At 40.7% G+C, this 14,657-nt stretch overlaps 1 protein-coding gene across 1 annotated transcript in view; it reads left to right on the top strand.

The window, feature by feature from the left end:
- Window positions 1-13,965, top strand: part of LOC131455395 (general transcription factor IIF subunit 2-like) — a 41,231-nt gene extending 27,266 nt beyond the window's left edge. The window contains exons 5-8 of the mRNA XM_058622996.1: window positions 8,512-8,593; window positions 10,478-10,577; window positions 10,978-11,121; window positions 13,402-13,965. Of these exons, the coding sequence (XP_058478979.1) occupies window positions 8,512-8,593; window positions 10,478-10,577; window positions 10,978-11,121; window positions 13,402-13,533 (458 nt within the window). The 3' untranslated portion in view covers window positions 13,534-13,965. The remainder of the gene's footprint in view (window positions 1-8,511; window positions 8,594-10,477; window positions 10,578-10,977; window positions 11,122-13,401) is intronic.
- Window positions 13,966-14,657: the final 692 nt, after the last annotated feature.

Raw genomic sequence — 14,657 nt, 5'->3', positions numbered from 1 at the left:
AATAAAAAGCCAAATATGCCTTCAAAGTATTTGTGTTGAACCTGAGCAGTGGCAGGAATCTACACTCCACGACATGTGTTAAGTACAGTGTGTCAGGGGACACAAATAATGGACGCACACACCTCAACCCTTTAACACCAAGCGTGCCGCAGACGTCATGTTTGCGCAAGCGCAATTTGCATTGCCGTAATTACGTCACGGCTCGTGCTATCGGAAAAAACAAATGTTATTTTAGACATGTTTTTTTACTGTTTTTCTTCATTTTGAATATTTTAACATGCAGTCAGTTGTAAATAACTGCCAGATATTGAATGTTATTTTGGAAAAATGGGCAAAAGCACTTAGTCACAGGACATTTTCTGGCCCTTTTATGGTTAAAATAAACAAAAACAATTGTGAGGCTTAGGTGTTAAAGGGTCAGGGTAAAGGACAGTTGTATCTCTTTAGTGTCTGTGATCTTATTGTAGTGTCAGATAAAGGTCTAGTTGGAGCATTTACCTGCCACTGTTTTGGTGTAATGACTTTACTGCCTGGCAGAACTTTCTCCAGAATGTGGTGCAATGAAAACAATCCTCATTAATCACAGGGTCTGAGTTGCTTTGTCGCATAATGACTGTGGAGTCTGTGTCGCAGCGTTTCATCAGAAAAATGAGTGTTTCTCACTTGTTGCCAAGCTTATTTCCTCGAGTTTGAACATCACATTCTTTAAGACCTACATCACTACACTTTTCCCAAAGTGAGGCCATTTTCCCTCAATTAATTCCTTGACATTTTCCAAGTGTAACACTGGCTCAATTCATTCCCAGTAGCTTATTTTCTTTCCTTTCTCCTGATCTGTTTCCTTTCCTCTGGAAATGTGATGCAAACATTATAAAAAAAAGTAGTTGTTAAAGAAGTCTTATATTTCCATTTCCACCTCAGCACACTGCTGCTGTCCTTGTGTGTACATGTTGCTTATACAGTATACGGTAACACGTCATTCTGAAGGTTTTAAAAATGATTAGTCAGTTAAAATCACCTCAAACGTAGCATTTTAACCAGCAGGTCATCAGGCTTCAGTCAGAGCTCGGTCCAGATCAGAGGTAAGAACAGCCATGTTTATAGAGGAGCGATGGAATCATCGTGAAACGTCTGTTGGAGTTGGAGTGGCCTGAGGCGCAGCCACAGAAGCAGCTTATGCAATGAGTCAGAGCTGCTGCTGCTGCTGCTGCTGCTGCTGCTGCTGCTGCTTGTGAGACAAATTAGTTTTGGTAAACGAAAACGAGAAAAGAAAAGAGGATAGTTTCACGATGCGGAGCTGCAGCCTCCGTTCTGCATGCTAATAACTGACTTTTATGTGTATTTGCTGCTTTAACGCCCGTATATGCTCTGTGTGTGTGTGTGTGTGTGTTTGTGCACACGCAGGAAAAGAGGAGGTTATTTTATCCAGAGACAGGAACGGTGTGATGGGAGGCCTGGTGGGCGGCAAGCTGTTTTCTTGTGTTTAACATTAGGAAGGTCAGACCTGTGAGGGAAAGGCCTCGAAGCAGATGGAAGTAAGAGATGAGTGTGAGGGGGTGGACGAGTGACCCTTCTCTCTCTCTCTCTTTTTCTCTGCCGTCTTCACTCACACATTCCTCTCTATCCTTAAATAATTACCAAATCAGAGTCATGTTTTTCACTCTCTTACCTTTCCCTGCATGTATTAATGTACACACCGTGTTTCCCCGAGTCCCTCTAAGCACGAGTTAGTCACTGACAGCTTGTTAATATACAAGACCGACTTCACGCCATCGTCACATCGTTCCGATCCAAATGTCAACGATCACAGACGTAAAAACAACAAAGCAGTCGACGCCAAAGCTTTTGCACAATACTGTATATTGTTCTTCCTCCCGGAATCATTCAGCCTTTCTCCAGTTTTAAAAAAGAATGAGTCAGTAATACAAAACAAGTCATTTGAGTTCCTTTTGTTTTGTTTTGACTTTTTCTTTTCTTGATGAATTCATTTTCACAAAACCATGAATCTCTCAGCGAACAATCGGCTGCTTTACTCAGCCCGAGCCACAGCAGAAGAATAGAAAGTAATAGAAAAAGTGGGTGATTCACAGACTGAGTCTCAGCAGACTGTATATTCCTCTGTTTAGCTGCAGGGTCTCAGCACAGTGACACCAGCTGAAGGAAACCGGAGATTATGTTTTTATTGAATCCCTGAACTTTAGTGTGATACGCTGTCGGTGTGTATTTGTGTGTTTTTAACAACAAAGGCTGGAGAAAAGGGACTTGCTAAAACCCGGGAGTGAAGCGCCTCTAAATCGGAGGTCTCAAATTCTTGATTTTCCGTGACAGTGTGTAGAATATTGGACAGATTATAATACTAAAATGCTTGTTAGCAATATTTATTATAATAATAATACATTCCTTTCTATTCATCACATGTGTGTTTGGAGTGTTATTTGGATTCAGTGTATATATCGTTTGCGTTTGCAAAATATACATCATTCAATATCAAAACAAACGCTTTTACTTTGAAATTCTGTCTTTCTAGACCGGCCCCCTTCTGACCAGACTACTCATTGGCCCTCGAGACCCCTGCTGTGGGTCACTATCTCTCCACTTCACTGCCTTGTTTACATTTAAACATGATCAAAACACCAGTATTTAAACATGTTCTCAGTCCTCAGTGGCAGAAGCAGAAGGAATTATAATAATAATAATGATCTCACACAGTAATCATTTCAAATATGTTCTTCCAATGAAAATGAGAATAATGACGTCCCTCTGATGTCACAATGTCAGTCAAAATCACTCAAGCCTTAACACTTTTATATTTCAAGGTGTTTTTGTTTTGTTATTATTTCTTATTTTCCATTCAGGTTTTTTTTTTTTTTAAATTGAAATTGCAAATATAAACAGATCAAAAACACCCTCCTACTGATCCAGCACTACAACACACAAGAGACCAGTATTCCATCTTAAGTGTTCCTCCCACTCACAGAAACCTTGAGCGACGCTGGCCGCGTTTGTTCGTCGACCCGTGATCTTATTAGAAAAAGACTCTTCTCGTCCTCGTTCTGGATCCTGGATCCAGAAAACCAGAACAGAAGGGGAGGGGAGCCATTCTTCATCAGTGGACCGTGTTTAACCAGAACTCCTGCACATCAGGGATGTTCAGTGGAGCTGGAGCACCAATACATGCACACATGCTTCTTGTGTGTGTGTGTGTGTGTGTGTGTGTGGGTGGGTGTGTGTTTTTAGACATGTTGCTCGCGAGTGCTGCGGCGCTCACAGCCAATAATTGCATGTAATTGTATCCACTTGTGTGGAAGGCGAAGACGAACATTAGTGAGATTTGTGACGCTCGCTCGAGAGTTCGTGAGATCAGAGGCTGACCCCGGCGGGCACTCGACGGAATGTGGCGGGACACACGCGCGACGTCAGGTGGCATGTGTTCGGTCGCCATGGTGACGGTAGACGTTCCGCTTTTGTTCGGCTTTGATTAACAGTAAACGTGTCAAGGCTGGGAATAAAAAAAGAGTGAAGCGGTGCTGCTGAGAAGCTCCTGCACTCTTGTGTGTTTGTGTGTTTCTCTCCTCTGTGCCACAGGGCTTCCTCTCTATTGTTGACCACGATCTATTCAAAGCAACAACACAAGCGGAGCCACACTGTTGCTGTGGCTGACATGTTCCTGCACCGCATCGATGTGGGTGTTTGTGTCCGTATCGCCACAGCATCACATGTGACTTCATTTGGCCTGAACACATTCACTGTTGCCTCCTGATTCTGACTCAAGAAGTTCAGCACACGTTTCTGCCCGTTTTATGTTTTTCTGGGATTTGTTGACAATAAGAAAAATATAAAATGGCAAACGTCAACTTAATTCCTAAAGGTTCCAATGGGCTTGACTCGCAGGTACTGTTTCGTACATCCTGGTTATATTTCCATCCAAGCCTCTCTCTGATTGACAACAACACGCAGAAATATTCCAGGTTGTGACTGAGGATTTATAGATTTAACAGTATCATAACGGTCAGAAGACCTTTTTAACCCTAACCCTAAATATATCTATCTCTATCTGTCAAAGGTATCAAGGGTCCACAGTACTCTTTATCTAATAACAATAATAAAGTTTCACAAAGCCACGTTCCTTTCCTCATATAAGAATATTTTCTCAAAGGCTTAAGGCCAACGGTTAACAACTTTTACTATTCACAAATGACACTGTAACAAGTAATCCTGCATTTATTAACTCTGAACTAAATGAACTCAATACTGGCTTCTGCAATTACTGTTTCTACTCTTAACATTTGGTGATTTCATTTTAATTTTGAACTTTATATTGCGACTTTTTTGTCAGAAGTACAACATTTTATGGACACCAATATGTCCATGATTTCCCACCCCTTCCATTGTATTAGGAGGGCCCTTGAAGGTCAAGTTAATTTGATCTAACTGTATTTCCTACAAAGCACTAGATCACAACAGAAGCCATGTAAGGTTCCCTTTCCTATAGAACAGGTCTATATCTGGTCCTTTAATTAAACAGTAATATGGTATTTATCTACACCACAGCATATCATTTCTGTCTCTACGTGATCGAGCGTTTACAGTTTTCCTCTGCTCGCTGTACGCAGATACACACGTGTACACGCATGTAATCGATTACTAAATTAATCGACTATTTTGATAATCAATAATCAATTTTTTTCATGATTAAAACGAGATTTCCGATTGTTTAAGCTTCTAAAATGTGAGTATTTTCTTCATTTCTTTACTCTGGATAACAAAGAATTCATTAAAAGTTAATCATTTTGGTTTGTGGACAAAACAAGACATTTGAGAATATCATTATTTCCAGGTTTGACGAACACCGATCAACATTTTTTAAGGTTTTCTGATATTTTATGGAGCAAGTTGTTAGTAAATACCTGAAAAGCTGATAAAAAAAAACTGGAGCAACACCCGGAGTCGATCTCCTGATGTTTAGTTCAATGTACGGTTCAGACAAATGTTCAGGTGTTATATCGACTGCTGTTGGTAAAAGAAACTCATGAATGTCCCAAAAAAAGTTTTGCAAGCATAAGTAACAGCACAATAAAAATGTTGATAACAACAAGCAAACAAAAAGCAGCAAACAAAAGTGAGTCATTGGAAAGTAGAATGTCATAGTTCTTCCCAGCCCTTTGCAGAGTACATGAAATCATTGTGTTTTCCTTTCGCAGCTTGTATTGTATTGTCATTTTATTTTATTTTATATCATTATCATGTTCAAAATAACCACGACCACTACTTCTTTTGTGGCACGGACCCAAAACCAGAGGCTCCATATTGTCAAAGTAGGCGACACAGAACTGCTCATTCACCATCAAAATAATCTTAAAATCTACATTGTGTCGTTTTAATCCAAACAACTGAGGTGTATAAGATTTACACGGATGTATTTAACCTCCCGTGAGAGTCACATAATTGCATTGGATTAGATTAGCACAGATTAGATGAGATTTTACCTTTTTCTTGCTCTGATTTTCTGATCCACTTTGTTTTGACCTGTTCCAGAACCTGGAATGAGCAATGGTGGCGTCACCTGCAACCCGGCTCCTGTTGTATGGAATTAGAGTTGTGTCAAATATTTTCACACTTCTTACAAAGCAAACAACATTTTATGTAGTGAGCAAACAAAAATGAACCACAAAATCAAAACTACTAAACTATCGATGTAATTTTTCAAAAATATTGTATTTTATTTGTTTGAAAATACACTTTTTGTTTGCAATGATCGGAATTTTGTTTGCTCCCTCTTTTTTTTGCGCTCCCTCACTTGTTCTTTGCACCGTGGTTTTTTGTTTGCGATTCTGACCGTGGGCGGGCCTTAGGAAGCTGCATGCTGATTGGCTACTGAGTTTTGGAGTAGTAGTCTTCTGTCTGGAACTCGTTCCCCACGTTTTCCCTGTCGCAAATCCGTCAAACTAATCGTAGTAAAAGTATCTAACGTTTATCAAAGATGGGCAGCAATCACACTAGTATGTGCTGTGCTTTATCGTCTATATTCTCGCATACTTCGTAGGCTTCACTTTTCTTATACAACGTCTATGACTCACACAGGACTCAAGTCTTTGATGACTTCAAATGCGTACATTCAATTTATTTGCACTTGAAATGAAGACGTGCAGTGACATATACCAATATACAATATACCAAGAATGATTAATACATACAAAGACTGGAGAACAAAAGGTGTCACTGACTGACTGCTGATCCCGCTGCGTCTCCGTCATCAGAGACTGACGTCGCAGCAGGTGACGTCGGCGACGGGGAGGCGTCGTTTCCTGGAATAGTTTCTTCGCGTCTCAGCCCCCGTGTTTGTTTTGGTTTTTTTTGACTGGGAGGGACAGAGACAATGGGAAGAGAGAGGGTGTGAGTGAGGACAGCGTGATGACAAGGGACATGTGTTCCTCGAGGATTCACTTACACTTGGATGACGGCGATTGACAGCTGGAGATCCTCAGCTGTTCTGTAAGAGAATGTAAAAACTCAGCCTCTCTCTCTCTGCTTCTCTCTCTCCATCCAGATACAAACAGTTGCCAATTCATACAACAATGCACAATAGACAAAGCTGCAGCCAATGTAACGCCAACGCTCACCAACTGGACTCCTGGTCAGTCGAAACACACAAAATAATAATAAAAAAAAAAGAGGATAAACAATGAAACTGGTGTGTGAAAATGACTGGAGTGGACGAGAAGAGGCATCAAACGGTCGAAATGGGAAAAAGGTCTTTGTTTTGAACAGCGGAATAATTCGCTAAAAGCTGGCTTTTGAAAGGACAACTTGAAAAATAAATGCAAAAAATGAGAGGGGTAAAAAAGAAAAAGCAGAACATGAAGCAGTGAGTTTTGAAAAGCTTTAAGAAGGCTGACTTGATAGTAACTGGTTTAAATCTATTGATTCATGCTTTTCACGTATTAATGTTATTCCAGATAAATTATATTAAGGACCACATTTTTATAAAACTGAAAAAGCCAGTATGTATAAAATATTTACATATTACGTATTTACATTCAAAGAACACGATTTTATGTCATGAAAACTGTTTCAGTTTGAGTTCATCATTTTTTATCTGTGTACATTTCCAGGTCTACATTTAACGATCCTGTCAGCAGTATCTTTGCATCATCTTTTTAAATAATAGTTTATTATATGGGAAAAAGAGTGAAAGTAACAGTTAAATTGTCACATTCACACTGGCAGTTAAAAGTGGTTCACAGCAGGTTTCTGTTCTGCAGCACATAATAACTAATACATGTTATAATAAAGGACGAATGAAGAAAAACCAGGATGGAACTGGAAGAAACGTAGGAGAATTGATTTTTTTAAAATTGACAACAAAAACATAACATTAACAATCAAAAATGAGAGGACAAACAAAGATGAAATAAATAAGTAAAATGACAACAAATATGTTCAGCATTTCACCTTAAACGTGTAAACAAAAGACCGGTGTTTGATCATGAGCTAGTCAATACTGGGTTCACATATTTTCAGGAATAATTCCCGTCTGTTGTTCATCTTCCACGTGATCTGTTCATAACATAACTAGGATTCTACTTTTGGCTTTTCAGTGTCTGGGGATAATCCTAAAACTGGCGATCAGAGAAAGACAAAGTTTGGTGAAGTGTTTATTTTATATATCTTGCCTTTAAATTTGGTCAAAGAAAATGGTTTGTTTACTTGTATTTGTTATCTCTTAAGGACCCTTTCTGGCATAAACACTGGCCTTGTCAGGACCAGACCAAATCCTGGTCCTAATGAAGTCTAGTAAGTCAAGCAGTGACCTACGAAGAATAGCTGCTATTGGGGCTGCAACTAACGATTATTTTCATAATCCATTCATCTGTAGATTATATTCTCGAGTAATGGATGAGTTACACTGTAAATGTCCTTTGTCTCCAAACCAAAATAATTCAGTTGTAGTGATTTAATTGTTGTATGGAGCAAAGAAACCAGAACATATTCACATTTAAGAAGCTAAAAAAAATCTGATCATTTGTGTATTGTTATTTATTAAAAAAACAAAACACTAACTGGTTAATGGATTAGTTAGTTAGGCCCTTTCCCCTGTCAGAGCATAGGCCACCAATGATATTCCTCCACTAGACTCATCTCTGGGCCTTCTTTCTTAGGTTGTGCCAGTTGTTGACTGCCTTGCGTCACAAGCCTCCTGTGTGGAGGCCCTTCCTTTCCCATGACCATGTGTAACTAGTCTTTTTTTTTTCTAGGTAGGGTCGTTGGCCCTACACTAACCCTTTTTTACCCCAGGGATGAGGAAGTCCACATTTTGTCTGGCCTCTACCCCTCGACCTGTCCAGCATGGGTGACCCTGCCAGGAGTGCAATGATGCCACTCCGGCTGGCATAGCTCTCGGGGTCACTGAGGCTCGTAGGCCCTCACACCGCTACCAGGCGTGGACCTTATGAGGGGATGAATACATTAATAGTCGATTAATAATAATTGATGTGTGTGTGTTTGCCGTAGACGAGATCCGTCTGGAGGGGATGGTGGTGTACAGAGCTGAATGCAGACCGGTCGTCAATGACAACTACATGAAGCTAAAGAAGTGAGTGACTTTTAATAGTTTGTTAAAGGAATACTAAAGTTACTAGTTACTACGAGTTACTAGAATAGGGGTAGTGTTTTTGAAAAACGGTGCTTCCCAACTTCCCAGAAATATCTTCATTCTTTTCTTTGTTCCGTGCCCACCAGTGACACTCGGTCCTGTTAGCTTGACTGTTAGCAAAGATGGCGGACACTGTTTACATTCTGGGAATGAGGTCCCGCCCCCCTACGAGTGGCTCTAATCTGAATTAGCGCTGCAGTTTCAAGCCTCGGACCAAGTTGCCCTGGTGGGCATGTAACAAAGAATAGAATGAAGATATTTCTTGACTCAGGGGAAAGCTACGCCTATTCTAGTAGCATAAAGCTAAATGCAAATTGGTGAAGTATTCCTTTAAAGACTTTCTGCCGTTTTTTTTTTTAAAAAAAGGCTCCTAAAGAGGTGCCAAAACAGTTCAAGTAAGATGCGTTTGAGTAAAGTGAAACGCGGCACCGCTGGCGTCTGAAGTTGATGTTTCAGAGAGTAACACTACACAGTATTCCCACTACAGAAAAGGAGCTCACAGAGCGCAGATGAATTATTCATAAGGTTTGGAGACTCACAATCACATCAGGCTGAGCTGTTACAGTTTGATTCTTTCACCTCTGAGCAAAGCAACAGTGAAGTGTTGTGAATTTGTTCCAGCTGCAGTAGTGAAGTTATGATGTGTTCACTTAGCGCTCACGTCCTTTCTTTCTTTCTTTTTTTTCTTATTGAAAAACATTTATCCAGCCAGAGTTGGTGGACGGTATCGCTATAGCAACGGCTTTGTAGTGTGGCAGATGCACAGCAACAGCACCGTCTGCCCTGAGTGCAAGACTTTTTTTCAGGGTCACGTGACACTCGCAGACTATTCTGTGACCACTGACCGCTGTCAATACAGTACTAATCAGTACAATCAGTACTGATGTCACTTTTGCCCACTTCTGTTTCCCTTCAGGCTTCACTTTTCAATCCAGTTTTCTAATCTACCATTTGGAGAGCAGCTGGCCAATGTGCCTCCATTTTGGCAGGAGACATTGTTCTGGTGTATGTTTGAGTTTTGCCAGAAATTTCACTTTTCTTCTAGTTTTGTCGTCAAGACTACAATAACAAGACCGAGATGGTCAGTTGAGACGCCTCAGGAAATTACTGGTGGAATAAATCAAGTGAGAAGTAGAAGATACTTTTCTCTTTGCACTTCTTGGACTGAGACCAAAACGATTCTTCTTAAAACTGCCTTGGTCTGGGTCTTGACGCGACCTAGTTGGTGTGGACATGACTGCATATAATAATGGACGTAGTCTTCTGATTTGAAAAGTGAAGCCCAACCACTGGAATGGAAAGTCTGTGGGAAAATGGGCCATTTAAAAATGAACATCGTCAGTTTGGGAGTTAAACGTCTCAATCACTAGTTTCAGTTTAACGTGATGCCAATATGGTAAATTATGTTCCAATTTAGAGGAAAATAGATGATAAAGTGCAGCACATATGCGCGTCTGTGAATTTTCTACTTGCAAAAACTCACGTTGTGTACATTTTGTTTATTACTAAACCCAAATTTTCTCCTGAAGCTTTAAAATCAAACGCAGCAGATCACTGTCGATATCATTATGAATATGCTGTGTCATGGCGGGACAGCAGGTATCTCCGCTGCGTTTGCGTCAGCCATCAATCGAAATAAAATACACTCAGTGACTGGAGCAAAAAATCAGCAGCTGCCAGTTCTTGGTTTACTTAAACTCAAGGTGCTGACAGTTGCTTTGTGCCAACGGGGAAACCTGTCAGTAAATCAACCTCTCTCTCTGTGTGTATATACATCCACATGTATGCATTTACATGTATACATATGGATATATATATATATAGGTTGCAGATTAAAGAGTCCACCAAGCCTCAGCGTATATCGCAGCAGCTGGAGAGAGCCGTCACTTCTGTCTTCAAGCCTGTGGCCAACCATGATTTCAATGTGAGTGTTATTAACAGCAAGTGTGTGTGTGTGTGTGTGTGGTTGAATTTAATTAATCACTGTGTGACACAGTTTACCTGCATGTAATGTTGTTGTTGTTGTTGTTGTGGTGAAGGTGCAGTTACATGACCGTTACTGTTCTGGTGATGGATTTATTATTGTTTCATGTCAAATTATTGATCAGTAACTGGGGAAAATAATGATCAGATTAATGCATAATGGAGTTGCAGTTGTAAGTAAAGTATGAAGAAAAAGAAAACTAAATAAAACAGTTGTTTTAAGATAATGTTTCACTTGACATCATTAGATACGTTCATCGCTGTCGGGAATAAGACTTGTGGCGCCGCGTTCGGACGCTTTCACAGACTGAAAACACACAAATCTACCGACTGACTTTCAGATGGAGTATGAGAAGAAGAAGAAGACGGAGGGGAAGATGGTGAGAGCCGAGCGACAGGTGGTGTTAGACATGCTCTTCTCCGCCTTTGAGAAGCACCAGTATTACAACATTAAGGACCTAGTGGACATCACCAGACAACCTGTGGTGAGCAAGACACACACATCATCAGTTTCCATGACTTCAGAGGACATTGCATTGACTTACATTCATTTCCTGAAGACACTCTAATCTTAACCATAATTAACTGGCCTAATCCTAACCCTGACCTCAGCCTAACTATAAAAATGCCTTCACCTAAAGATGTCGCAATTTAAGTCCCCACAACGTAAATTACTACATAATGTGACACTGTAAACAGATTTCGGTCCCCACAACATAAGGAATACCAGGTACACACTCACACAACATATCTCGTCTAAGGTGTGCATTAATTGACATTAACGAGCAGAATCCAGTGTCACGTGACCACGAGTGGGCCTACGTGATCACATGACCTCTCGCTTGTATCTGAATGCTTGCCCTGATTTTCAGTCTTTCAATTATTCTTTGAATTTTTACTTGAATGCTAAAGAAAACGAGTCATTTAACATTTTGTCCATTGAAATAATCTGAAAGCGACAGTTAATGAATTGTAACTCAGGCAATTAAAATGGAATTTTTAAAGGATATTTACTAATAACTGTTCAAAATCTATCGCCCACACCTACACTGCAGTGACTTTAATTCATCAGCCAATTAACGCCTAACCCTAATCTTAACCTAACCACAATTTAAAATCTCAGTCCTAACCTTAACCAGTTCCTCAGAAATGAGATTCTGCCTCATTAGGACCAGGTTTTGGTCTCCATGAGGACCACTGGCCCTGAGAAGGTCAGTATTCAAGCCACAAATGGTCCTACAGAGGTAACGAACGCAAGTGCGCACACAAACGCAGAGCGAATCGATACGGTGCAATGGATTGGTTCCAGCTTGTGGAGAACAGCTCTGTGTAGGTGCTGATGAGACCTTGAGGTCCTCGTCTCTCTCCCTGATTGCTTCTGATTGCATAACCATCGGCTGAGTGGGAGTCGAACGCTGCGATACACTCCACACCATCACTTCTCTCTGAAAGCACTTGCGCCCGATGCCCAAATTAAGCGAACTAAAGTAACCAGAATGCCCATTATGAAAAGTCTTGAAACCCAAAAAAGCTGTTATTCATGAGTTCAAGCAGCCGTGCGTCTCTCTGTAAGCTCGACAGAGACACCCGGTGGTCGGTGAGAGGAAACCGCTTGACTGAGATACTCACTCACTGTAATACATGTGTGTTGAATTGATTTCTGTGAAGCAGGGGCACTGGAAAATGGCATTAGACATTTCTGTGGCTGAGGCGGATCTTTAGAAAAACTGGGGCAATTACATGAGGTTTAAATACTTAAATAATAATCTCATTTATTAAAACTATAGTGCTTAACTTGTTGAATACAAACTATCGTCAAATGTGTTCACACAGTGCTGATTAATACTATCAGCTCCACATGATTCTCTCTGTGTCTCAGTATTGCTGTGTCAAAGACTTTGTGTTGCCTGGTGACACCGCTCTGCACAGAGGAAGTGAATTGTTTTCATTTGTTTTCTTGACCAGTGGAGGTTGCTGCTCTATTACATAAATTCTGCAAACGAACAACAAGAATATGTGATGATGATGTTTCTATTCACATATCGCCGAGCAAATAACGACCAGCTATCTATCTATCCACACAGGACTGAGGCAGGATAGGCTCTGCTATCTCGTAAAGTTCTGCAATGCTGTGAATCAAAAACTGGTTCCGCCTTTCAGACAGTTCCATTGACTCCCTAAAGAAGCTGAGCTTCCATGGAAGTGACGTTTTTGCCGCATTTATCCAATCACAGTCGAGCTCACCGCAGTGAAAGAGATAGAGAACAGTTGAAGCTTCTACGGGAATACGAAAATCACGTAAGGCGATTGGTGACAAACAGTAAATACAACAGAGAACATATTTGACAAAGCTGAGCTTCCCTTGCTGTCTTAGAGCGATCACCACTGGTCACGACAGCTGGAGCCAACAGCAACATTGCTCTAGTAAAGGAAACGTTTCAGAGGTGAATTCTACTGCTCGAAAACCTGGTCGTTCAACAGTTTGACAGGATGAATTCTTCTTCTCTGCTTCCATCCCTCTGCTGCTGCTTTATGCACGAGTGCTCCCTCCGTCAGGTCTGATAGTTTTGCCTGTTTTTTTAGATGAAAGACACAGCAGACAAATGCTACATCATTTCTGTTTACAAAGACCAAACAAGAGGCAGAAGAATAACGTCGACAACAACAATTACGAACATTTCTGCACTGCAGCCTTGCAAAAGTCCACCTGTTCACCAGTTCACCTCGATAACATATGATTTGTAAATGTGGGTGTGTTTCTGCAGACTTACCTCAAAGAAATCATGAGGGAAATCGGGACGTACAACAGCAAGGGAACTCACAAAAGCACATGGGAACTGAAGCCAGAATACCGTCACTATCATTCTGCTGAGGAAGAGGAGAGGGAGAGCGCCTAGCTTCATCCAGATCCTCTGCTCCACATGACACGTGAGCTTTACAGCTGGAGTGTAACATTGTTATTGCTCTCAATGAGTGTATTCTCTTTTGTTTTGCGTGGCTGAACGCGCACCTACACGCCCACAGTCAACCATGTTTAGTTCAAATATTCTAAATTCTGCCCTTGTTGAACTTTGTGTTTTACAAATATCGTTAAATCCGAAAGCCCCACTCGCCTTTTATTTCATGGAACTGTTTAATTTGAGCATGAGAGGCTTTGTTTTGTTCGGTTTTTTGTACCAGCGCAAACATCTTGTTGTGTCACAGCAGAGAAAGTACAAGTGGAGTCAACGACAACAACAGTGACTCATTTCCAGCTCTGTATGATGTTGTTACGAGATGCCTCTGTGCATGATTGTCAAGTTCCAAGAAAATAAAACACAGTAGACGTGTCTCTGTGTGTTTGAGTTTTTTTTAAGTACCACCTGAGAAAATATTGAGCTCTCTAAGAAGTAACATACAACAGAGTATTAGCATTATTACATTGAGAATGAAGTCGTAAATTTACTAGAATAAAGTTGTCATATTCTAACCTGTTTTAGGAGAGTTGTTAAAATGAGGGCTGTGGAGCATTTTGTGGAATTGTACTTAGGTTTCACAAACAAGGAGATACTCTCTGGCATCAGAGACGCCATGCTCGTCGGACTCCTTCTGGATCCAAAATCTTAATTATCAGTCGGATTGTTTCTTGAGAAACCACAAAACCGCATCCACCGATAACCCTGCAGTGGAGACCGCCTGATTCTTTCTACAGAAAAGATGGGTTTTCTTGCTCTCCTCTTCTAAAACAGGATAGAACATTACGACTTTATTCTCGTAAATTAAGACTTGAATTTTTCCTCAATGTGGCCCTAATACTGTCGTAATAACGCCATTATTACCAATGTAAAAAGCACATGGGTGTAATAGACCGAGCAAAGTCAGCTACTGACTTTTCTGCCCTCTCATCATCATCCTCCTCCTCCTCACATACACTTCACACAAGTATAGTGAAATTAGATTAAGATGGAGTGAGAGATAAGGTGACTCTCTGACCACATAGGCTGGTATATACAGTAGAACAGTATTTCTCATTAGCCTCCAA

Source organism: Solea solea, chromosome 2 (assembly GCF_958295425.1).
Source record: "Solea solea chromosome 2, fSolSol10.1, whole genome shotgun sequence".
In the NCBI taxonomy this organism is placed as follows: Eukaryota; Metazoa; Chordata; class Actinopteri; order Pleuronectiformes; family Soleidae; genus Solea; species Solea solea.
This window is presented reverse-complemented; position numbering and strand designations above follow the sequence as displayed.